Genomic DNA, 27,507 nt, shown 5'->3' on the forward strand with positions numbered 1-27,507 from the left:
GGAGACGAGTGTGAGCATGTATTATAGGACCTGGGTACCAGACTCAAAAGTGGTGCCTGGTATGTAGCTTTCTAATTCATTATAGACATGGGCGTCATAGAAAGTGGCAATCAAATATCATTAAAACTATTCAAGAACAACACAAAATGTTTATTTAACAAGTCATAAAAGACAGTGAACTGAGTACTGACTGAATGAATGGACTGAATGATGGACATTTACATCTCACTAATGTGATGTTTCCCTAAAAATGTACTTTAAAGACTTAATTGGTTCAAATGACAGAAAATAACTTTACCTTTAGCATTAAATTTTACTTTTATGTAAACCTTGATAAAAAAAAGTAACTCCTTAAAAAAAACATTGTCAGTGATTAATATGCATTATAAAATCATGTAATGTATTACAACTATACAACAATTATAATACACTATGAGTGACCAGTAATTATGAAATATCTTGATACTTGAACTTATAAGTCATTAAAGCACTATGAATATATATGAGTGCTTATAACTGTAATTATACAGTGCTATAAGCAGATTATATTGCATTATAAGTATGGTTATGATGCATTATAGACATGAACTTCACAGACAGTGTTACCAGCATTTTCTAGCTTCTGGGTTTGTCTCCATGTTGTGTGACTGTCTCAATATGCACAGTAGCGTCCCGCTGGCCCCGCCCACAAGTTCCCACTCAGCCTATAAACTTTACATATGGATGACGTCATGAACATTATAACAGCTCTTCTAGGCTCTGGGAAAGTAACCTTACACACCAGATGGTATGTTACATTGAACCATCTGAGAAGTCGTCCTGAGAGGTACAGTACTTTCAAAAAATACTTGTGGCAGGTGATTGGATGAACCATCTATCTATCACCCTCTAACCTTGTGAGACAGCTGGATTCGTGAAATCACAATATGATGCGAGAATCCTCATAGGAAGTGCATAACTTGAAGCCTGACAAGATGGATTTGTTCGTTGCTAGATCTTGTGCGACATTATACATTTCTCGAAGAAGTTCAGCACAAAGTCAAGACGTTGTGTTACGTGGCAAAACAGGTTAGTGAAGCTCTGTAGAGGGACCTGGATTTCCACACATACACAGTGGCCCTATGTTTTAACACATCCATGATTTCACACAGCTCCCTCTGAAGACACAAAAGGCTTCATACAATATAATATATGCAGCAGTACTCCAGAACACCTGGAAACACTCTGGTGTGTAAACCCCTAACCCATGTCACCATCACAACAGCCAGATGAAGCCAGCAATGCTACATAGTCCATGTCTGAAAGAGGCTTTGGTAGGACACAGGAATCAAACTTGTGGTGTTAGAGTTGCTGCTGTTTTTCTGCTGAGGACAGGTTGTATTTTGACACCAGCAGGGTCACAGAGCACCTTGTCCAAACAGCTTTTCTCCCGTCCATTTTTACAACACTTACACCTGTTGAGTCGTGTTCACAAACACACCTAATGATGATTGTAGTCATTACAACTTTCAACCACTATTACCTGAACAACTTCTGGACTGGGAAATGTACTTTTTCGGAGGTGAAAGTGCATTCCTCTCCACCCCTCCTCCATTTTTTTCTTCAGTCCACTCTGTGTTCCCAGTGTGAAATACCAGAGGGTCTGAGCTCCTGACACAATGACCTTTGACCTTTGAAGAAGGCAAGGTCTAATTTAGACTACTGCTGGCACCCTAGTGACTGACCACACACACACACACACACACACACACACACACACACACACACACACACACACACACACACACACACACACACACACACACACAGCCAGTCAAGTGTGAACCCTGAACTGTGAACTGAGGAGAGAGTGTACTGGGTCAGTGGGATCCCCCTCGAATATGAACAAAACATTCAGTATACCAACTAACCAAGCATACTTTCCTTCCTTAAAAGGAGCATGCTGCCTACCTCTGAATACACGTGTCATTGTGTTAACACAGGGATTAAGTAAGGTCTGGGGTGACTTTTAAAAAAAGGGTATTTACTCGAGTTTGTATAGAAATATTGATAACTTGCAGGTTTGCTGATTGTTTTTTGAATTAACAGATAAACATTCAGCTCCTCGAGATGCATTTAAATGAAAACCCTCATGACTCGTGTACCTTCATCAACATCAGCACAGTGACCTTTGTTGTATTGCTATTTAATTCTTACAGGTTTGTTTGTGGGACTAAATGAGCGTTGGCGGTTATTGTGTTTGGAGTATTTAGTTTGCAGTTCAGTGTATTGTTGTGCATGCTGATGGCATTTTTGGTGCAACTTAAATCAATTTTAATAAATCATCTTTTCATTGTTTTTAGTCATGCTAGGAGTTCAGTTGTAGTGATTGCACCACTTTGGTCTAAACTGAAATATCACAACAATTATTTGGTGGATTACCATGAAGACATTCAGTATAAAACTTAAGGACTTTGGGGATTCTTTGACTTTTCCTCAAGCACCACCACCAGGTCAAACTTTTAGTTTATTCTGTGGAATATCTCAAGATGTGTTTGATAGGACATTTGTGTTTCGCAGAGGATGACTCTTATTGACTTTTGAGACGTTTCCTTCAGTCTCGCTATGAGACTGACATTTGTGGTTTAGAGTGAAATGTCTTAAAACTATTGGATGGATTCACACTCAGGGTGAAGTGTAATCATGTAGGAGATCCTGATCCTAGACATCGTCTAGTGTCAGCAAGAGTTGTGTGGTGAATGCACACCAAAAGATACTGGAAATGGCAATGAAATATACCAAAAAGAAAATGATTGTATTGTGTCATCCTTGAGGTCAGAATATTATTATTTTTTCAATATTTTGGGTTATAACCACTGAAAACAGGATTTCTGGAGAACAGTGATCTTTGGAGCCATTTCTAAATGAACCAACTCTTTAAAATGAAGGAACATGTCACCCAGTGCAGCAGTGTGGCTAATTGACATGTTTTTAATAGTTTTTGGACAATAACGGTGGTTTATGGAACAGAGGAATAACATATACCAGGCTTTGGATACACACACAATACTTGGTTTGGCTCCAAACATGAGAAATTCTTTAAATCGCTGGCTTCATTTTTGAAATAATCAATAAAATGTCACAACATGTCCTGCAAACATGATTCTGTTTCATGAAAGTCTATATTTTGTATAAAAGGAACAGATCGTTGATGTTGTATTTGGCTAACAATATATTTGGCAGGTCAAACCAGAATGTAAAGGAACTGTAGAAGGAAGAGGAAGAGTAGAAGGAATTATTGAAACACTTCATAAACATTTCTACAAACGTTTGACTCTCATAAATGTTATGTCAGACCAACATAAATATTGTATTAGGCTTGTTAAACAAAACTGTAAAAGGAGTCTCATGCACGCACAAAGGAACAGCAGTTAAATCCTAGTGAGCTTGAATCTGCTCCCCAACACCCTGAAAAAACTGTTTGGTTTTTTGTTGGGGTTTTATGAGCAGAGAAGATCATGAGCCATTTATGTTTAGTTTTGACCCCATTAGCCCTTCCTGCATTTTTCTGATCAGCAGTGCAACTGTTGTTCCTGCATTGTTCTTATTAAAGCTAGCACCCTGCTGCTTTAAAGAGATGCCCTGCTCTTCTCTCCACGTTACTCAAACTCATCAATGACTCATCCTGCATTTAGAGGCGATTATAAAAGGTCATCAATCAGATGTGACTTTGGGGCGAGTAGCTAGCTGTACCGGTCATATAAATCCACACTTCACCGTTTGTGGGTTGTTGTTGCTAACAGAGTAATATGGAGAGAGATAGGAAGAGATGTATGTTTGTTTTTCATTTCCAGAACAAAGTTTCTAAGGTCTAAATCATTCAATTCCTGATCTAAAAGGTGAGGGATTTGTGTGTGGAGCCAACAGTCTTCTGTAGCTCAATTTCTCTCTGCAGCTCCGTATCATGCTAAACTCTGTAAGCAGTGCCCGGTTTTTAGCAGTCCAATCAAATGTGAACGATTTGATTTAAATCCTTTTGTAATTGTACACCACTCAAATATTCAGTTTTACTTGGAAATACATCACAGTACAGAAACTAAATATGCACTAACTTTTACAAAATAGGTTTTGTTTTGCTTTTGGAAACAGGGAACCAGCTAGCTTAGCCTTATCCAAAGGTAAGAAAATGCGCCTACCAGAGGCTCTTAAACTGAATAATGAACAGGTTATTTTTTGTTTGTTTGAGCGGTACAAAAACTTAAGTGTAAAAGTTGTGGCTTTACTAAGGTTATGCTCCAGACTATTTCTTGGCAGGGTGGAAAAGACTTAGTGTATATTTATATTGTGAGGCTCTACTGGAATATCTTATCTCATACTAGTCCTTTATGCAGCCCCTCAGTTTAGCCTCTGCCTAAAACCAGCCGTTTTAGCTCCTGTCTCTTTAAGGCAAAGATGTTTGCTTCATTTCAGTCATTATCAAGGCTATTGCATACTGAGCATTATTGTACTATGAAAAAAAAACAAATTGACATGTTTATTCCTGTCTTAATCCTTGTTTCATTACACTGTTTTCCAATGTTTTGTAAAACACTTGTTACAAGCATTTTTTGACAACAGCTGCAGAATTCATCTTTTTCATTCCTTCCCTTTCTACTCGTCGTCTCCTCCTCTCGTGTCAACAGTCTTCATTATGAGTAGCATTCCACAGTCAGTGCCCCGGGGGTAGTAACTGTGTCCCGCTCCTCATTACATTGTTACTGCAGAGAGAAAACACAGCTAATGTGACAGCTGCTATTGTTAGCAGAGCTACACGGGGCCGCTCAGCCCGTTAATGTTTCTGTTCTTTCGGTTACTTACCTGCTGTTCAGTTGAACGTTTTGACATGTAATCACACACAATGAGTTTCATTGAGGCTCTAATCACCAACACAATAAATGAACAATATTAAATTACTTAAACTGAAGGAGTCATAACTGAGTTTGTCCTTGGTCTCTACAGTAGTGAATTTATAAGATATCTGGAGAAAGAAATAGAAATCGTCATCATTTTTTATTTCAATTGAATTGCTAAATACTGTGTTTTTGGACTTTTTGTCTTTTGTGATTTCTGGAGTTTTTTGGTTTTGTTTGTTACAGATGGGGGAGGTTAAAGTGTTTATATTTAGGTTATGTTTCACGTGTGTTCTGCTATGGTTCTGTGTGTGTCAGTTCATTGGGAAGAGGAGTGTTTATTTTGGTTTCAGTTTTCAGTTTTCCCTGTTTTTCCCCTGTATCCCGGCCTTTTTTCCCCCTCCACACCTGTCCTGCATCAATTCTCGTTAGCCCTGCACTGCCGTGCACCTGTTCCCTATTCCCTCATTAGTCCAGTTTGTATTTTAGCCCTCGTTTTCCACTCAGTCTTTGTTGGATGTTTGTTTGGCTTTGCTTTGCCTGCACGCTTATATCCTGATTCTTCAGTTCATACAGCCTGCTTTGTCCTGTATTTAGGTCTATCTCCTGCTACTGTTCTGATAGTTTGTGCACAAATACATGAAAGCTGTACCACACATATAGGCATAAGTAAGTACATTCATTTAAACGGCACTTTTCAAAACACGTAACAAAGTGCTTCACATTAATAGCATCAAACATACAAGATACAAAACAGAAAATAGATGAGTGAAGGAAGTTTAATGTTTTAACAAAACTAAACATCCACATACGTTCAGCGACAGAACCAGCAGCAGTTAAAGCAGATATTATTAGTTATTATGTGTCACTACAGCTGCTGCAGGGGTCTTTGGTCCCAATTACTCTGCGCTTTGTTCTGTCGAAAGCGTCGCTGTCTGCTGTTCACTTTACCGTTGTCAAAATGCCAAAACTTAATGACAGGGGACAAGACTCTGAATAGGCTTTTTGTTGTAAATTTGAATGAAGTAAGCGAATGATGAAATCTAATCAATGTGAATGAAGAAAATGACTAACACGTTTTGCAAATAAAAAGGAAAAGAGAATGAACAAACGGAAGCAAAATCTAAATGTCCTTACATGAGGTTTAATTTAATATTTTTTCTACCTTCTGTAATTATTTGTTTAAGCTATGAAAAATAATAATTTGGTAGGATAATTAGACAAATACGTGAAACAGCTTTTTTTGTTGTTTATTGAGTTCAGGGGTACTCAAAGACAAGTCTTGGAGGTCTATTTAATACACCTGGGACCTTCAGACCTTACACCTGAGGACAGTCAGGTGGGGAGACTGGTGTAAGTGTTCAGTAATGAGTCATTGTTGAAAATGAGCCTTAATATTATGACTTTTACTGGTTCAGTTTTGTGTTTTGGGATAGAGGCGTTTTACATTCCCCCTCCTCATCATGGCCACTGTTTCATTTCAAATCAAACACAATGGACTTGTACCTCCAGGTCTAAATCAATCAATCTTTATTTATATATTGCCAAATCACTTTGAAAGTCATCTCAAGGCACTTTTCCCACAGAGCAGGTCTAGACCATTCTCTTTAATTTAATTTAAAGAGATCCAACATTTCCCCATGAGAAGCACTTGATGACAGCAGCAAGGAAAAACTCTCCTTTAACAGGAAGAAACCTCAGACAGAACTGTTAAAAATGAATTTGTAATCTAGAATATGTGAGATGAACTAATGGAGGTAACGTCATTTTTTATTTACTTTTAATAAAAGGAGCATATTAATGTCTAAAGTACACCCGTGTGTGCATATCTGTGGTGTGTCAGACCAAGAGTTCAAGAAACAGAAATCTGTGGAGATATAAAAATAACTCTTCTGTTTATTTAATGCGTCAGTAATGCAGTGGTATCGCTTCCTTCCATGTACATGTATCTCCTGGTACATCGGAAACTATCTTTGGCTCGTCTTTATTTATGTCTCAATGCTGCTAAGTCCATTATGAAGATGGATAGAGTGTCTGGAGATGGTAATTGTGTTTAGTCTGAGGTGATTCGGGTCACGATGAGGGAAAGTAAGGAAGCTATACAGTCAGCGATGAGTACTACCACTTTTTTCTTTTTGCAGATGACAGTCTGGTAGTTGGTAGTTGGAGACAGAATTAGTAATTTCAGCAAGTACTCCAAAATAATGTATGTTTACCTTTGGTTTGGTTTTATTCGGTCATAAAAATGTTTTAGATATAACACACTTTTCCACATATTCACCAGGAAAAGTATCAAACAAAAGCACACAGATTTAAAACATAAAACATGGAAATGCAGAAGAAAAAAAAAAAGAGTGTTTTGCATATTGATTGATTTATTTCTACATCAAAGTGACAGAGCCCCCTAGTGGCCATAATAATGACGACGAAGGAAATCAGTTGACATTATTACGGAGTGACAAAGCCAGCAAGGTGAGGGATTGTTGTTGTTTTTTTCTATCATGACCACAAAGGTCCTCTTACCTTTAAATATGTGTTTGCTTTTGTAAACATGACAATTACAGTGTTCTAGCTTTAACTGATATTTTTTACCCAAACCATATACTCCTCGCAGTGTTTTTAGTACTATTTAATTTTAATATTTAACTCATGCTGCTCCACCTACTTGACTGTTCTGTTTTGTTTAGCTGTTTATTTTTTTATATATAGGGTTATAGGGCTATAGGGTATTTAGCCTATGTGTATTTGCCCACTTACTTTTAACATCACGCTACTTTATGTATATGAAATTGGTTTTGTAGCCTACAGATAGTTTACTCTATTGAAGAGCAGCCAAACCACTTTTACTTTTCATTTATACTTTCAGGTGAGTGAATTTCACCAAAGCACCTTCACATTTTATCAGTAGTGTACCCTTAATAGTTGTTTTTATGTTTGTATTGTGTTTGGTTTCATTGTTTGTGGGAAAGTGTAATGTAAGCTAACTGTATACTAGCTCTTCAGGGATTTAAGCCGGTATTCTTCTGATTTAGACTATTTAGACTGTAACTGCACATTAGTTAAGGTTGTAAGTGTTATGACTGTTGGTAGTTGTTGTTAATTTAGTTCACATTTGTCGAATTTAAGTTGTTTTTGTGGGTTATTGTTCGTCCAACGGTTGAGCTAAAGAGCCAGCATGCTAGCGCCAACTGTCACCATAGCAACAATAAATGTTCACATACAGCTAATACAGTGCAGGATAAAGCGACTAATACAGTAAGATATGTTGTATTTAGCACATAATGCGTGATTTTAATAGTTAATGAACCTATATATATACTTATTGGATTTGCTTTAATCTTTGGGTTCATCTTCAATCTTCAATTAATCAATTAATATTTCAATACCGTTTGATTTGTTGTAATTAATGAGTCCTTGCTTGTACTTTATTACATACGTTTATTTTATTTTTATTCGGATAGTTTGTTGATTTTAAATTTTATTATTTAGAAAATATATCATTATCTTGGGAGTCTGTTAGTGTGATTGTTGCTTTTCTACATTGATCCAAACCAGGTGAGTTGGCAGTTACACACACAGAGTAAAGCTACTGAAGACAAGCAAAGTCACTGTTTGTTAAACTTTTCAGATATTCTTTCTAAAAACAAAAACAACAACAACAAAACATCCTTCTTTAAAACAAAATATGTTCACACCAAGTCTGGTGTGATTTGTGGATGCAACACCAACAACCAGGCAGTTTCTAATGTATTTCTGTTAAACATGCCTCCTTCTTATATAGTTGTTTTGTTTAAATGAATCAAATTAGATCCAAAGTGGAACTCAGTGTAGTTGCTGGCTAAGATTAGTAGAAGTCCATCAACAGAGACAAACCATGGATGTGTAGAAGTACTGGATATTTTGCAGCAAAAGTATTAAACAAGGTGTTTTTTTTGCAGCCCAACAGCTTTCTGTGGCTCTGCCTGACTGTGTCTACCTCTGTTAATACCTCCATGAACCAGTCACACTTAAATATATTTTCTGGTTTTCTGTGACTAACAGCATTCTTGTCTGATTAGGAGACTGGACACAGGGTTTCAGTTACTGGGAACAACGAAAGAACCGGTAAGAGAAGCCCACACCGACCAGAGTGTCATCATCCTGCATGCCAAGGTTGCTCAGAAGTCCTACGGCAACGAGAAAAGGTTTGATGCTACTTCTATTTTAAGACAGTTAGCTGAATAAACTCAGAATACAGGAGGTAAGTGATCAGCTGGTGTATTTAAATAATCAGTTGGCCTTTTGGGGATTTCCAACATTTCATTCATTTTAGTGTGTTTGTGCCAAATCTTTGTGCTGTCTTAGCATTTAGATCTTTTATTAAATATAAATATTTCACGTCTTTATATTTCTGCTGTTACTATGCCTGCAGGTTCTTCTGCCCTCCGCCATGTGTTTACATCAGCGGTTATGGATGGAGAATCATGCAGGACAATCTGAAAGGTGAACAAAAAATAATGTAGTCAATATTAAAGGAAAGTACTGAATTCAGTGCTTTGAATCTGATCTATTGTCCACTTTCTCTGTTCTTCATCCCATGATATTTCCCCCGTCTGTTCCTTTTCTTTTTCCCTTTAATCCCTCCATTGTTATTTTTTCTTCTTTTTCCCTTTCTCTTGTGTCTTCCTCTCGCTTCTATGCAGCGGCTGGCTACGGAGACTCTGTCTATCGAGTGTGTGGTTACATGTGTCTGGACAGCTCCAGTCAGTCTCAGGCAGACACATTCAAACTTGTCTTCGATGAACAGCCAAGCTCCAGAGTAAGTTATCTGATCTAATGCCATGATGTACATACCTGTCTGCTGTGTTTTACTGAACCGTTTTTGTCGACATGGTTCCCACCCTGCAGTCAGGTTTCTTTAATGACAGCGATATTAATTCTGGAGGTTTAAACTGGCCTTTGTCCCAGCTAAATTATTCCCTAAATTCCTCTCCAGGCAACAGCAAACACTGTAAGCCAGAATACAGAGTATGCAGGTGGTTTTTTAAATGTATTCATCAGTCACTGTCCGTTAAAATGAATTACTTCCAGTCCGTGTCGGTCAGCAGACGGCCACTAAAACAAAAAGTGACACAAGGTCAAAGGAATTATATTTTACACATTACAAACATCATTTTGTCCACTAGGTTGAGATCCCACTTGAGGCCACACTGAGATTGACATTAACCTTCAATGATAAAACTCAGGTCTCTTATTTGAATGAGCTTGTTGGTTTAGCGACGACGCCAACGAAGAATGCTCAGGTAAAAAATGCAAGGTGGAAATTAATTCTGGATCAACTTTTGTCAGAATCCAAGACATCCGGTAAGTTTAACACAGATTGTGTATTTCTGCTGTCTACCTCACAATCGAACAAAAGATTAAAAAATAACTGCTGTGGTGACTTACCAGGGCAGTAGAGCCCTTCCTCATAATATCACAAACCACTGGCTCACAGCGACTGAAATGGTTGGTTGAAATAGAGGCTTTGAAGTTCAGTCGTTGCTGTTATTATTATTGTGTTTTTCTTTTTTTTCTCGTTGCTGTGGATTTATATTGAGTCCTTTATATTCATTTGTGACCAGCACATCTGGAAGCTGTTGTTGGTAAAGGTGTCTTATGATCCTATGAGGGTGAGCCATGAGCTGATACTGTCTCGCCAGAACCTGAAACAGCACGGCTTCACCAATAAAGACCTGTTTTATATAACCTTTATTGAATCAGGTAATCCCACTTCAGAATACGATCTATCTTACAAGAGAGACCTGAGAACAGCAGCAAAACAAAACCATCAGAAGCAATCACAAAATCTGAGTGTTCGATCTAAACGCCCACTCATGCTCTTCAATGTCACTTCATATCACCCAGCAAAGTTTTAGGCAATCTTCCCAATCAAAATATTCTAAAGAGTCTAATAGGGCGGGGACACTAATCAGAGCAAAAATCCTCCTGTCTGTAGTCTACAAGGTCATCTTTCCTGTCTATTTCTGCAGTGTGATCACCAGCATGACGCTGTATTTTAGGGATGCAGCATGTGAGTGACTCCAAACACATAATTCATCTTCAAAAACACTGACAACTCAGCATTATAATAGCAGTTTTTCTTTGTACTCAGAGGATGGTCTTTCATCCAGATGCTGAAGTCATATTTTCTGGATTCATGTTTGCAACCAGAACTATATTGATGATGTGACTTTGAGTAGGAGCTTTTTTAATGTTGGCTGGTGGCCTGAAAGTCGAAGCACCAGCTGTAGATGAGTGAGTGATGAGATCCTGAACTGCTGCTAAACTCAGACCTGAAGGCTGTTTTGTCTGAGCGTCAGACAGCTTTGTGTGTTTAGACGAGACAATCACCTGCTTTAAAACAGACGACTGTTGGCTCAACAAACAGTCACGTCTGACAGAAAAACTACACTGCTGTAAACACACTGTGTGTTCACTGACCTCTTGCTTATTTACTCGCAGATGGACAATGTAAGGAACATCTGCATTGTAGTACAGAGTGTGTACCTGCCAGCATAGACATGTTTCAAATGCTGACAAAGGTAGAAAAAAACTAACAATATGCTCATGATTCAACACTTTTTTAACTTTCATTTAATTAGTTGTTGTTTATTAGAATCACAAATGACTTGACAAATCTCTTTCTTTAGGTTCAAACAGGACAGCAGTGAAAAGTCTCCATCTTCTGACTCTTTAGCGTATTTGAATATGGATTAAATATTATGAACAAGCTTTATTTCAACTCAGTGGTTTCATTTAGGTTTCAGCTCAGATGAAACTTTCCACACACATCCTGCTCTCTTTCCCTCACACCGTCTCTCTCTCTGTCTCTCTGCAGCAGATGTTTGCTTGTGCCAAATCCCTGTACATCTCTGACCAGGACAAGAGGAAGCATTTCCGCTTGTTGCTGCAGCTCTCCTTGGGCAACAGACAGGAAGTGGGTTCGTTCCAGAGTCGGATGATCAAAGTCATCTCTAAACCGTCCCAGAAGAGACAGTCCATGAAAAATGCCGACCGTGAGTATTTATGTACCCTTCCATGTTTATCCTCTTCTAAATCCAGATATATTAACAAAATATATTTTGTATTTTGGAACTATTTGTTATTGTAGCATGAAGTTTAAAAAGACAAAAAGTCTCATTTGATATCAATAATTTATTTTTATTGGCTGAGTGATAGACTGCTGGTAGTTATTAGTCATGACTCTATGTACTGTCGAGTCGGGGTCAGTCTAATTCATTCATCACACACAAACACATACGAACTAAAAGGAGACATCACTCTAAGCTGACAGCTGAGATAGCAGATCAGCTGATAGCAGATCTCTCAGGTTACTCAGGGGCAACATGATTTACATGGTCGAACCCAGATTCTTTTTTATCTCTGCTCTTTAAATCACTTGTTCTGTTTTCTCCTCTGAGGAAGAAATTGTAATTAATCATCCCAGTTAGAGTGAGCAGATCTACAATACCTATTATACAAACTACACCCTTCAAAAAACATCACATAGTAAATAATAATTAATTGTGATATTTATGTGTATTTATCACACCTGTGGATGCTGGTGCAATTTTGCTGAGTGAACCTAAAGAAGTTACAGGCAAAAGATTTTTTTTTTGCTCCTAATTAACTCACAGTGAAGTCAGGTCAGTATGCAGTGGTTAATTTCTATTTTCATGAGGAGTTCTGTTTACTGAAAGCATTCAGACCAGTTAGATGCTGATTTGGTCATTCTACAAAATCCCTGTTAGCGACACGCTGTATGTTAATGGCTTATAGCTGCAGCAGTTTGTTTGCTTTGTCTCCGTTTCATTAGGTAGCCTGTCAATAAAATACAGACACCGACAAATTCTCTGTTTCCATCTTTGTGTGTTTCAGTGTGTATCTCATCATGCTCCAGAGTAGCTTTGTTCAACCGATTACGCTCACAGACAGTCAGCACTCGTTACCTCTCAGTGGACAGAGGAGCCTTCATAGCCAGCGCCAGACAGTGGACAGCCTTCACCATCACCTTGGGTAAGTGTGTGTGTGTGTATATTTCTGTGTGTGCGTGCATGTGTGTGTGGGGGTGTGTGTGTGTGCGTGTCAGTGTTTATATGTTAACTGTATCTTCACAGCTTCTTCATCATATGTGCTTCATATACTGTAAAGGTCATATTGTGGACATGATTTTACTTTTCTTTCAACATAAACAGAACATCACAAGTGTTTATACAATCCAGTTAACCTGTACAAATCTTTATTATTTATTATCTGACTTTATTTGAAATAGTTGAACTTCTATAAATAGTTATGATTATGAAAAGCAATCATAGATTAATATACAGCATTAAATGTCCTGTTATGATGTTTTTATTAACCAAAAGGTTAATACGTTCACAGGCAAATTCACCAGCAGATATTATTACAGTCACACATTATAAACCTTGTGATAAACTGGCAAACTGTCCAGATCGTGCTCCACCTCTCCTGCAATGCATACTGGGATAGACTCCAACTCCTTGCAACCATGAAACAAGTTGAAAAAATGAATGGATGGATGAAGCCAAGACTAATTCAGACAGGTTTGGGTGTTTCCTCTGCTTTGATCACTTGGAGGCAGTCCATGCTACAACTATAAATATGATAGTTGATCATTTCTGCCTCCATCTGACATCTTTACATTTGAAAAACCAGCATTGTCAAGACATCAGGTTTAACATCCTCCTGGTACAGGACTTCAATGTCTTTGTCATAGACACTTATACAGGGATGATCAGCGGCCGTCACTGGCATCAAACCATCTGCCTTCCAGTCATAAGACATCTTCTCTCACCCTCTTTGACCACCCTGCATAAATACAGTCACTGTGCGAGAGTTCATCACCGGCGTTTCCCTTCAAACACGTCTGGAAAACGTGTCTAAAGATCTGTGAGGTTATTTATTTAACACACTGCCCGGTGTGCACGGACCTCCCACCTGCAAAACCTAAACCTCGGTCATTCATCCATCTGCACTCTCTCCTCTCTACTGCCTCCCGACCACCACAACTACCACTACACACACACACACACACACACACATACACACACACACACACACACACACACACACACACACACACACACACACACACACACACACACACACTTTCTATTTGTCTTTATTCAACTGGAAGAAAGTAAGCCAAAGTAGGAAAAAAGTTTTTACTAAAGCTCCATTCGGACAGGATTAGCGTTACAGTGGGAGGTGGAGTATGAAATATTCACTATGCTCCTCAGTAATTTTACTCTTTGTTCCAGACGGGATTTAAAACACTAGATTGTTTTTTATGGTTATTACTGAAGAGGGGGTGATATACTGTATAACCCTTGTTCACACTCTGGACTGGATTAAAATCACTGACCAGAGCAGGTAATCATCCCACTCCCCTTTGAGTTCCTGTCTGAATGGAGCTTAACAGTCATTTTTATTCACGTGTAGTTTTGTGTGTGTGTGTGTGTGTGTGTGTGTGTGTGTGTGTGTGTGTGTGTGTGTGTAGTGGAAGACCAGCGTGCTGATCAAGGCGACTTTGTGGTGATCGAAGGGTTCATCTGTTACGGCTGTGTGGTCCAGCTAGTGTGTACCGAGTTTGGAGTAGCTCTACCACCCATGGTAACACACACACACACACACACACACACACACACACACAATAAAGGACAACAAATACATTTAGAGTGATTTAGTGTTATACAGGAAGGTGATCTTTCCCAATGACTGTTTCATACTGCTGTAGAGCTGGAACATGAAGCAAAACACCTAAATCTGTCCAATAATATTTTATGATGAAAATGAATGATGTCTTGATTATAGTCAAATAGTTTATACTGAAATAAAAAAAAGACATTTCAGTCCAGCATGCAGCAGATCTACTAAACAGATATTCAATTAACTGTCAACTCACCACGGGATTAGACCGTATATAAATCGTAACAGATTATCTAAATAGGATAAACTACCGCGTTAGGTCGATCAATGCTAAACTGTCATGTGGGTCTTATTAATCCATAAAAGGTAAAAGTTTGCTGTCCTTAACATTTTCACAGAATGTTCTTTCCCCATTGCCTCACGTGAAGCCGCTGAGCTCAGTAAATCTTCCATTGCTTCCTGTTGGACTTGGCTTATACAATGTGTTTTTCAGGCTTTGTGACAAACTTGTGCTGTAGCTTCAGAGACTGTTTTGAATCCAGATGTGGCTGTAAATATAACCGTTCCTGCTACAGTGATTAAGACTGGATAAATATTAGTCTCATTGCCGTACTGCAAAGTATGGCACAACCAAAACACACAAATGAACAGGGTTTAATAGAAATCTACCCTGTCTTATCAGTGGAAGTGGATGAAGTATTTAAAAGTGTCTCTGTTAATAGTAACCTGTAGCTAGTGAGGATAGTGAAACAATATTATCATGAGTGGGTCACCCCCCAAAGCACAGAGCAGACAGGAAGCACATTAGTATGACAACATCTGGAGATAACAGTGTCGCCACTAAAAGAGGAAAAAATGAAAACCCCAAGAAGATGCATATGTGTTCTGCAGGGCAATATTAAACAAAACAATGACTGTTTCTACTGAAATCTCCAAGGCCTACCTTTAAGCTTGAATTTCCTTTGAACTCTGAAGCTTGAAATGAAAGTGATAAGAGTACATGTGCAGTGACGGCCACCATGGTCAAACAGAAAAAGATGATTGCCACTCAAACTCAAAAATTTTACATCACAGCACCAGTCACTCTGTTTGATCTCTGAGGAGTGCAGGTCAAAACCACCACAGCAATGATGGTATATCACCAAAGGAAAGAAGGAAAAATAGTGGGAAGACATCTTTTTGGTCAGCAACATTTTCAGTTTAAACTCACGCAGAGAAGCAAAAACTCATACAAAATCACTTTTATGTGCCTTTTATGCAGAAACCCAAGGGTGCGTGTGAATGTGGTCCAAGTAGTGTCTGTTAGTATATGTAACACCAAAATCTGAAACAGTCAGCATAAATAAGGACCACACACAAGCACACAAAGTCCATATGTAGTTCATTAGAATTGTATGCATACATATGTGCATACTGTATACACCAACCACTGGAGGCGTTAACAGTACTGCCTATGTACACACTGTTAAGGGAGTGTGTGTCTATTTAACAATGTGTTCCTCTCAAGTCAAGTCAGTTTCATTTATATAGCCCAATATTTCATCAAATCACAATTTTGCCTCTAGGAGAAAGTCCCAGAAAAAATTCAGGAATTCACTCAGGAAAAGTGTCTCCAAGGACAAATAGATGGGATATACATAGTGTGTTCACAGGATAGACCAAAAATTACAGCATGGAAATACAGAATAACAAAATTATACATTGTAAACATTTATGACAATATGATTGGGAGGGAATTGAGGAAGTTCCAGGTGCTGCCAATCAAAGCGGACCTGGACCACACAGCCTCCATCAGCATTGAGACTTGGAAGGAATAATAACCCAAAACTTAATGAATATGTTGTTATATTGTCAATGCACAGTGATTTAATCCTTACATGCCCAACTCTGTAATCATATAACCATCTTGATGACGTGAATGATTGCACACTGTAAACATTTCATGTGAATACTTTCTCTGCAGCTACAAGCTTTAAACAGTCAAACTTTGTATTTGTTCTGCCTTGGTTGTGCCTTTCATAATGAGTTAAAATCAACTTCATGAAACGCTCTCTGAGCAGTGTTTCATAGATATATATCCCTGAAGCCTCTCATGAAAGAGCTGTGGAAAATATGAATTGATTGCATCTGTAATCAACTCCGCTTCTATATTGCTTTTACCGGCTGAACCGTTCTTCATAAAACAAAATCAGATAAAAAGAAGGATTTGATGAAGACTGAGATAAAATGACCCTGAGCTGGGGGACTGTCTTCATATCAGCTGAGTTTCTGTCGTTGCTCAGTTCAGGAAATTAAAACAATAACAATGACAATTTTGAAAAGCCTGCTAATTTACTGAGAATGTGTTTAAAACACAGTGACTGTAAGTAAACAGAACAAACGGGCCACCTCCACCGCTGTTATAAAGTGAAATATAGAATTAATCAGCATTTGAGTCCTTTTTTAAAGAGAAATTGTGTAAAATCTCTTAATATTTTTTGTCTGAGAAATACACAAAAAATCCCCCAAAAACATCCTGTGTGACTCTAACCCGAGAAAAGTAGAAGAAAAGGTGCTCACACTGGAGTGCAGCTGTCTTGACTGATTATTCCGTTTTTCAACCACAAACTGAAGGTATAATCACTTCTCTGATCCCATCCTACAGATGTGTGTCTGTGCAGGTATTACATAACCGACTAATCCCAAAAACGCTGTTATTGTTTCGCCCGTCTTCCAAACCTCTTAGCAGAATTGCTCTCAATTCGCTGAGCAGACTCTTTCCTCGTACCTCCTAAACTGCTGTCATAACAACCTCAGCTGCTGGCCTGGTGGTGGATGGTTACGGTATATATTCACACTACACCTCTATATGTTTTTGTAGTTGAGGCCTTTTGCTGCGTGGTTTGTTTGAAGACAGAGAAATCTTTCCTGCTGACTCGTTTGCGTGATGAGCAGCCTGCTCCTGTTGTTTGATTGTGGTCGGCGTTTAGGGATTGAAGAGGTAAAGGTGGATGTACAGACCCAAAAAAACACCCTTCATCAGCAGCTAGGAAAAGACTTAAATATAAGGAAATGAGGTGTTTGAATATTCTGTGTGTGGTGCATTTAAGGGTGTGTTCAGGTGTGGTAACAGCTTGGTTTGGGGCTCAAGGACTGGAGACACCAGAAGTAATTCATTGTGCTCGTCCAGCAATGCACAGACCACCTGGTCGATGTACATGTGTGTCAGGTAGCTTTGTCAGCTGAAATCACTTCCTATTTAACATGTAGTGCACAACGTTTTCCCTCTGCCATTTTATGTTAGGTTCTGAATGCTGAGTGTGTAAATATACTCTATATAGTGCTTCAATATTCCACAATGCAATGCTCCGACTTGTAAAGATGTGAAAACTACCGTCATGCGACTGACAGTGATGACCTATAATGGCAACAATTAGGTAGCATCCGAAATCTTGATTTGCTCACTGTTGGGGAAACTGTTTAGTGTCTGTATAGGAGTAGTGAATGAGTGAATAAGGAGTAGTGAATGAGTGAATAAGGAGTAGTGAATGAGTGAATAAGGGGGCACAGAGTGTTATGTTCAGTTTAAAGCTTCCTCTCTTCCCACTTTACATTTGTAAGGTAAATTAACTTAACTAATACTGTATCTTTTCACATGATCTGAAACAAACCTCTTGATATAATATGTTTAGCCTTGTTAACACAGAGATTAACACTCAATGAAGTCATTATTAATTTGTTTTCTAAGAGTTTATTATTTATTTTTATTTCCCTAAAGAAGGATTAGAGTAAGCATTAAGGATTGTGACTGAATCTGTCAGTCAAACTCATCTCAGCTCTCATTTAACTCTTAATAATAATAATATCCAATTATGTATAATTCATAATATAAATAATATAAGTTTCTCTGGAGATCAAGCTGTCAGCCTTTAAAAAAATGTTTGCATATAAACTCATTTTCTGAAACACAACAGTCCTCATGTCCAGAGACATTTTTTTTTCTTTAGGAAGGCACAAATAAAATTATACAGGTGCTTCAGGCTTCCTGGTGTCCAATAAAGGTGAAAAATGCCTCAAAAAAAAGAATAATATAATTAAAAAATACCGTTAAATAAACAGTGGGCTGAAACTCACTGTAAAGCTCCATAAAGGCAAAGAGAGCTGCAGACTCACTGATAATCCTCTGCAGGTTCATCACTACGAGCCTCACCTCTCACATTACACATACATAGTTATTATAAATTATTGGTCAGAGCAGCTTTAAGGTGAATTTATATTAAGAAAACACTGAAATATGTGTCAGTGCTATGTGAAGCCACTCCTTTAATATACTAAGAATAAGTCAAGTTCTCCTGTTATCATGACAGAAAATATTATTTTGGAAAATATAGTTTCATTTATAGAGGAGATTATGTTATGGAGAGTTATGAAAACATTTCTGATGAAGTTTATTGATATTGCTGTTTCCTTTCTTTTTGGTGTCACCAGGTGATCCGTAAGGTCAACAAGCAGCACGCCATCTTAGATGTGGACGAGCCAGTTTCTCAGCTCCACAAATGCGCCTTCCAGTTCAGAGACAATCCTCACGCCTTCCTGTGTTTATCCAATGACACCATCACACAGTACCATGTGAGTCTCTTTCACTCACTCCCTCATCCTGCTGTTTGTCCTTTACTTTCTATTCTTCTTCTCTCCTTCTCGATCTGTCATCTCCTCCCGTTATTAATGCCTCCATCCAATCCTGCCTGTTAACTCTAATCAGCCGTCACTCTTCCCTCTGTTCTTCCCTCCAACTTCTCCTCCATCCTTTCCCTCCCTACAGGCCACGTCCAATCCCAGAGACCCCAGCAGAGTGGTGCTGAATGATGGATCCTGTTGGACCATCATCGGAGTGGAAGTAGTGGAATTCACATTTAGTCAGAGTCTGGCCAGCATCCAGTCACCAGTTAGTCCCTTTCCTGTTATCACTGGATTAGAGGTGAGTTAGACTGGAGGACAGGTACACACACACACACACACACACACACACACACACATACATGCAAATACACAGCTGTGTTTCCATCACTTCAGAGGACATTACACTGACTTTCTAATCTTCAACTTCAAGTTCAACTTTATTTACATAGCACTTTAAACACAACATAGTTGATCCAAAGTGCTTTACACAATGGAAAAACACACAAAAATAATCTTAACTGTAACCACTACTAAACACTATTAACCCAAACATTAACATAACCCTACTTACCTTAACTTTACACCAGGTCCTCATCCTAAAATTAATGGTTTACATTAATAGGATTTACTTTTCAGCCCATAAGGGAGGAGAGTCCCCACAACATGAGGAATACCTGGTCCACACACACATGTCCAATACACAAAATACAAAGATCATAATTAAAGATGCAACTAAAAGTAACTGGTAAATGAACTGCTGTGAGATCTGAAGTGATGGTTTGGTTTTTTAAGCCACTGAACTACATCTGCATATCACCATTTTCAAAGCCAAACCACTTATGTGAACATATTTCAAAATGAGAGGCCAAATAAATTCAGAATTTAGGCCCATAATCTGTCTGTGATCTGCAAACAGGCAACAATAAAGATAAAAGAAAACTTGTAGAAATGGGTTCACCGTGCATCTCCCAGCAATATTCAGCTAAATCAGGGGCCTTTCAGGTCAGGGACAGAAAATACTGGAGCCCACTGACTGATTGATTTGCAGACTTCAACAGTGCAAACAGCCTTTTGAGTTTGATAAAGACACAGTAGTAATGTTGGTTTAAAAGGAAACTTGTGCATGTGTGTTTCTGCAGGTGAATGGTGGAGGACACGTTGCCATGCTGGAGATCCAAGGAGAAAACTTCAGCCCTCATCTCAAAGTCTGGTTCGGCAACAGCGAGACTGAGACCATGTTCAAGTGAGTTGAGAGGAGACAGAAAGACGGTGTGTGAGAGGACAGGCAGGAAAGTTGTGGACAGGTACAATGTAGGGAGTGAAAGAGAAAGAAGAAAGGATGAGGAGCAGAGAGGAGGTAAGGAAAGAGTTGAAGGGGTGAGGAGAGAATACTCTAGAAAAGATGAGAGAGGATATATTAGTTATATTACTTTATTAAAGCATCAAAGCACAAAGCAGATTTAAGATGAGGTACAGCCAGCAACAGATAAAAACAAACATCAGACTCTGATTTGAATGATTTGGAACAGATACTCTGTCCTCGTCTTTTTATTCTTAACAATTATTTGTTAAAAAACACAACTTTTACAAAAAATTGACCCAGAAACCGGAAAGGTGGGAAGAAACATAAACACAGGTCTACAAACAAGCTTCCAGTACAATAGTTCCTGTTGACACTCGTACCAACAGTTGTTATTTTACTTTTATTGGCCTTCAGGTCTGTTGCCTGGTTGCTTTAAGTAGCTGAGAGCTGAGGCCACGAGGGATAAATACTTACTGTAAGACTGTTAAATAAGCGGTGCACATCTTGCTCCGTACCTGACGGAAAGCAGTTTGAGCCTAAAAAATACACTAACTACAAACATGTGTAGATCAAAGTGTGTCGATCAGTTTTAAAGAGTTTGAACTTGATTATAATTTCTGTACATTCAAAAATCAAACGTTCAAGTTAGACACAGTCGAGTTTTATAGGTTCATCAGATGAGAAACGTCTGTTTTTAGGTGGATGTTTGTTTAACAATCACTTTGGGAGGCCCTGTTTTTTATTTGTGACTGTTTCATATCATTTGTTCTCATGCAGCTTTACAGTAGAGGCACCAGGTGTGGAGCTGAGCAGCACAACGGGCAAATTGAAGTGTTAGTCATGTTTAAGTGAGACTGCTCAGGTCTGTAAAGCCGGCTGCTCATAAAAGTTCGCCCTAAGATGAAGATTTTTTATGGAATTTCCTTTTAAAAAATATGTAAGTGGCACTCATGCTGAAAATATTGTGTAACCAAAGAGGTTTAACCCAAATTATGTTTCATCTGACCCAGATTTTGAAAACAGTTATTTTGCTGTTTGTTGAGGAATTTCTATAAAATACAACAGACTCACAGTTATATATGGTGAGAGGTGCCGTGCTGAAAAAAGACATCTGACTTTCAGTTGAGATGTCTCTGATCTTATTAGAGCAAGTTTGATATTTAAATCACCACCACAAACCATTAAAGCAGAAAAGTTTGATATTTTGGGAAATCCACTTTCTTGCAGACTTTCATTTCTGTACATTAAGATGAAACTACTGACAGCAGCAAGCTAACTCAGCACAGCATGAAGACTGGAAACAGGAGTAAACCGCTATCCTGGCTCTGTCCAGTGGAACAAATTCTGCCTGTCCGCACTTCTAAATCTCCTAATAAACGCCTCGTATTTCATGTGTTTATTTGTACAATACACAAAGTGTAAAAATGACAAATCATGGTTTTGTGGCAGGGCTGCTGATGTGCTGCATTATGGTTTGTTGCACGTCAAAAAGCAAAGACTCCAGGAAGTTCCTAAAATAGTTGCCAATATAATAAGAGTATTTCCCAAAATGCCATATACTTCTTTTATATGCAATAAGTAAAATGCAAGATATGATTTATTGATGTTGTCCACTGAGGGAAACTTGATTCAGGGCACTATTGAATACAGAGGCTTACACAAAAAAAAAAAAAGTCCAACTGAAATCACATTTACTCTTTTTGCAGTCAAAAAGAAAGTCGACATACTTAGTTTATTAAAAGGAAGAAAAGGGTCTTTGGGGAAATGTGATTAATGCTCTTTTTCATCTAAACTGACTGGATGTTCGTGTCGGTGTCTGTGTTTGATTGACAGCAGCTGACAGGCTGAGTGCTGCTGTTACAGCGTAGGGATGAGAAGAGACAAAGTGAACAAGCTCTAGTAGTTTAATTACAATGTCAATGAGCAGCAGTTTGTAGTTAGCAGCATCTTACGGGTCAGAAGTAACACTTGCTTTCTTTTTTTTGTTTGCTGTCAGAAAGGAAAACAAATAAGCATATTTCTTCCCATAAATCTACACGTCTTTAGTCCTTTTTCATGTTTTTTTCATTTTATTCTGGATTTGTTTGAAAAAAATTCTCCTCATTAGTCAAAATTCTGGACATTACCTGTTGATGGGTTTTCCATACAAGTCTGTATTAAAAAATACTCTTGATATTAATGACACCCTGTTTATTCAACTTTCCTCTTTACTTGTATTCATCTGCTTTTAGGGACTGAGCCAAGACCGAACCTGAGACATATAAAGGAGCTTATGTTGTATTCACACATTAGTAGGGACTAGGGAGTCGCTCAGCCCGGCTCACAGGGAACAATCCTCTCTCTAACTCTCATGGGGGAATCTGTAAGTTACAGAAGGCCACTGCAGAAACTTGACATTCAGTCGTCCCCCCACAGAATCTCATGTGACGCATCCCGAATCAAAACAACCTCTCTGACGTCAGAAACCACCTCAGATCCCACACCTAAAGTGCTGAGGCATCGTAAGTTAGGATCTCTGGCTGAGAGCGGCTCGCCACGAGCTTCTGCAAATATTCCTCCCATCACCAGCGGCTCGGCGGCGTAGAGGAAAGCTATGTTTGTATAACACAGTCATCCACAATGTGCTGTTTGTATGAGAAGCTGCAGCCAATTAGAAACATGATCTGCCCCTGCCATGCAGCCAGAAGTGCAGTATGGGCTTAAATGAAATACCTTCACAAAAAACTCTATAAAAGGGCATTCAAAATGTCAGCTGCTCGCTGGTATTTCATTTCCACCTCAGAATTATGTTTAGTCTGTCACGTAATCACACTTACGATTATCTACTTTCATAGTTTGTTTTTCTGTCATTTCACTATTGTTGCTTTTGTTGCTCCTCCTGCAAAGACTCACAGAAGCAGCAAAAATATATATTTATGTATGTATAGATAGGTAGGTAGGTAGGTAGATAGATAGATAGATAGATAGATAGATAGATAGATAGATAGATAGATAGATAGATAGATAGATAGATAGATAGATAGATAGATCTCTTTTTCTTTTACATTTTTTGTGTACAGTAGCCTATTTATATTTTCTATACATTGTCTTTTGTTTTAAATAATAAAGTTGAGTCACCCTATTACTAAAACATTTTTAGATCTTTGTCAGATTTGTGTGGTTTATCATTTATAAACCTGCATTAATTAATATTTAATGAGTAATTTGTGGGCAGCACGTAAAGCTGTAAACACAACATTACATCTTATGGCCTTATAAAGTTGCTTATTACGCATCCAGCAGATGTGTCCAAATGTCAAATATTTGTAAAGCCTTTAGCTTTGTTTTATGGTGTATCGTATAATTCATCATGGTGTGCTTGAAAACAGGATTTTTAACCTGTAATCTTAGTTGGGGTTTTTTTTAACTTGTGCAGCTGAAAAACTAAAATTACAGTTACAAACTTATTCACGCAAAACTAATGAGTACAAAATACTGCTTTTAAGTACACCTCCATGAATGATGTGGTATTGCAATAGTTTTGGTCTTCACTAATTCTTGACAAACATATTTGTGTCTTTATTGTTAATGTTTAATGTCTATTTTCACCAGCATGTGAATAACTGTTGTTTGGGGCTGAGACGGTTTCTTGGTAAAAACTGCTGCATCTGGATGCGATCCTGACAAAAATGATGAGAGTGAACAAAAACTGTAAAGTTGTGTGCAGTAAAACCAAAACTATGAGTTGAAAGATGCTACAATGCTCCGTACAGCAGAAAGGATCTGTTAGTCAGGTGATAATCCTCTGTAGGGCTGTAGGTGAGCCACTGTTAATACAAATATTCATTTAGCTGCTTTACTTACTTGAGGCCACTCAGGTTTTTCTGGCTTATTATTTTTGAGGTACTATCAGTTGCATCCAGCAGGTGTGTTGAAGTAGAATAAAGTCAGATAAGATTCAACAAACGTCACTTAATCCATCTGATGAAGGATTTATTTTCAGGCAGTCTCCGCAGCACCACATTTTATTACAGACTCCTCCTGACTTTCATCTCCTTGTTTTTCTTCTCAGATCTCCCAAATCTCTGCTCTGCGTCGTTCCTGACGTCGCCGTTTTCAGTGACGGTTGGCGCCACATGCGACGCATCATCACCGTCCCTCTGTCTCTGATCCGATTGGACGGCCTGATTTATCGCACGCCCTTCACTTTCACCTACACCCCCGAGCTCCAGCCGCCTCCGCCTGTCCGAGGAGGAGGAGCAGCCGGAGGAGGAGGCAAGAGAGAAGGAGGGATGCAGGGAGACCAGGAGGAAGACTCCCTGTTAGAGACCATCCATCAGGAGTTCACCAGAGCCAATTTTCACCTCTTCATGCAGAGTTAGCTCACTGTGTGCTGCAGCTTTCAGGTGAATGTTTGGAGCAAAGTCTTATTATCTGCTGGTCCTGTCAGTGACCTGTAGGCTAATCTTAACTTAACTCTCGAGTTACAGACGTTTCTCTTGATCAAAACTTTCCCTCTTTGTCCTCTTAATTGTTGTTTATGTTTATTGGACCAGAAACGTCCATTCTGTCAGATATAACATGAGTAATAAGATACAATGTGATCAACTCACAAACACAACACAAAAACTGGGTGCTGGATCCCAAAAGTGATCAATGAAGTGAAGATCAATGAAAAAAAAAGACTAGGACAGCACTCCAAATTAACTTTATTTAAATGCCACATGGACGTTTCAAGCAAGACATCACTGTCATTCCTGATATAATTGTCAGCAAGATAATTATAAAGACATTGTGCATAGTAAATTATGAATAATGTCCACCACAAAGCCACACATCAATCAATATTAAGTCCAGTTCACAATTCCTCCAAATTATTGAGCTTGAGGAAAGGTGACACTTTTGGTTTTGATGTGAACAACAAAGTATCATATTCTTATGATTCCATATGTGATTGTGAATTTTTGGATACAGGTTTCCTTGAGTGTGCAATTCTCTATTCGCACTGCAGCATTTTTTAGAAATTGTATGAATCACGAAAAAAAACTACAATAACAACACAGCTGGAAAGCAAAAACAGTGACTGTTCTTTAATTCTTCATGTAGGATAAATTACTTCAGGACGTCATGCCTGCATCAAATGTGAATTCTTTTAGCTACAGCAGCCTTCTCATCTATCAAGTTTAGGGTGAAGTTGTGGTTCGTCACTTTCACGCAGCAGAGTTGGATTACAGACTCCTGTTGTGCAAAATATCTGCTTCTCTGAAGTGTTGTTGAGCTGAACACTGACTCCGCACCACCACCAGCTGCACTCCAGCTACATTTAACTTTCATTAAACCAGGCAAGCAAGAAGAGACTTTTCCTACAGACATATATGAAGTTATACATTATTATACAACATGCCATTAATAACAAATTATGTTAAAATGCAGCATAACTGAGTTACACTTGATCTGACATTTGGCTACCAGAGTGATTTAATGTACGTGTTCAGTGTCACTGTGAGAGGGAATAAAACATACAGGAGTGGAGAATGAACTGTGCATACCTCAAATAAAAAAACAGTGAACTACAGAGAGCTGTAGCGTGATAGACGGAGTGAACGCAGTAAGCAGGAGGATATTTTTCTGAAGAATGGACACGCGAGCCGAGTGCAGCTTGTTGTGAGAGAAAGCAGCAGTGAAACACTTTCTGCTTCCCATCGACTCCTTTGAGAAGCCGCTTTAAACTCAATATTCTGTGAAAAGATGGAAGACGAATGTAACCTGAGTGTGATCCATCTGTGTGTGTGTGTGTGTGTGTGTGTGTGTGTGTGTGTGTGTGTGTGTGTGTGTGTGTGTGTGTGTGTGTGTGTGTGTGTGTGTGTGTGTGTGTGTGTGTGTGTGAATGGCACATTGTTACTCATCTGTAACTGTAATAATTCACGTGGGTTTAGCTTCTCCCAGAGGATGTTTTCAATTACTTTACCATCAGAGTTCTAGTGAGTGATGTCAAAGTCTCAATACATTTTTTAATGAGTTCGGCTGAGTTTAGTGCAGGAAAATTATTCAATATCTTGTAATTTGTCAGCGTTAGTTGGGACTAGACTAAACAAGTTTTAAAATGAAAAATTCTGTGGTTGTGGAGTTAGTAAGAAGTGAGGTTACCAGACCTGTACCAGCTAGCAGCTCCAGGCTACATTGGCCTCTATTAGGAGTCGAGTGATTCGAGTCCAGTTGCCTTGTGGGTAATGTACTGTAGGTGTGAGGTTGTGAGGAATAATAACTTCAGCCACTAGATGGCGGAAATGTGACTATAGGTGTTTTTTTCCGGCCTGAATTTTAGACCTTTACTGTTGTTTTTCATGTGAGGGCGAGAGTTAATTGCTAAAGTGGTGGAGTAAATTTTGAAAATTATTATTTAATGTTACCCATTAACAGCTTAGAGGTTTAAAATATAATAAAAAACAAAAGTTGTGTAAGCAGTCAATAGTTTTAATCAGTAACACGCAAAAAATGAATTTACAGTTTAGACATTAAGCAGATTAACTGAAAGATCTCAAATTAACACAAAATGTATTTCAATAGTTCACCATAAGTTCATAAAGTTAATACTCTAGGTCATTTAATGATTATGGCCCGACATCATGAATCTGTCTGAGGTAGCAGTCAGACCTGCTTTGATCAGAACTTCCTGTACAGACTTTGCATCTAACAGTTAATCACTGCTGCAGCTTTGCTTTGTACTCATAAAAAATGGAAAAATCTTTTTCATGATTAAGAGGCTTCATTTTATTGTGTTTTTTGTTTAGTTTTTTAATCATCTCCTACTGTGCACATTACATATTTGATAAAAAGTTGGCTGCAGAACACAGTGATAAAATAAATCCTTTAGATCACATCCAGTACATATGAGTCTGCCTCACATTTGGTGCCTTTGTCCCTTAAAGTTTAAGCCTATGAGTTATTCTTATTATGCTAATCCAATTAATTAAAGTGTCTGGCAGCAGTGAAACTCAACAAACCAAG

General features: G+C 38.4%; 1 protein-coding gene across 1 annotated transcript in view; it reads left to right on the forward strand.

The window, feature by feature from the left end:
- rbpjl (recombination signal binding protein for immunoglobulin kappa J region-like) overlaps positions 1-24,881 on the forward strand; it is a 31,873-nt gene extending 6,992 nt beyond the window's left edge. Inside the window, exons 3-12 of the mRNA XM_062416352.1 lie at positions 8,927-9,052; positions 9,280-9,350; positions 9,551-9,666; positions 11,728-11,905; positions 12,768-12,905; positions 14,410-14,522; positions 19,026-19,166; positions 19,360-19,515; positions 20,357-20,460; positions 24,572-24,881. Coding sequence (XP_062272336.1) covers positions 8,927-9,052; positions 9,280-9,350; positions 9,551-9,666; positions 11,728-11,905; positions 12,768-12,905; positions 14,410-14,522; positions 19,026-19,166; positions 19,360-19,515; positions 20,357-20,460; positions 24,572-24,881 — 1,453 coding nt within the window. The remainder of the gene's footprint in view (positions 1-8,926; positions 9,053-9,279; positions 9,351-9,550; positions 9,667-11,727; positions 11,906-12,767; positions 12,906-14,409; positions 14,523-19,025; positions 19,167-19,359; positions 19,516-20,356; positions 20,461-24,571) is intronic.
- The last annotated feature ends 2,626 nt before the right edge of the window (positions 24,882-27,507 follow it).

The sequence above is a fragment of the Scomber scombrus genome, chromosome 3, assembly GCF_963691925.1.
Source record: "Scomber scombrus chromosome 3, fScoSco1.1, whole genome shotgun sequence".
Lineage (NCBI taxonomy): Eukaryota > Metazoa > Chordata > Actinopteri > Scombriformes > Scombridae > Scomber > Scomber scombrus.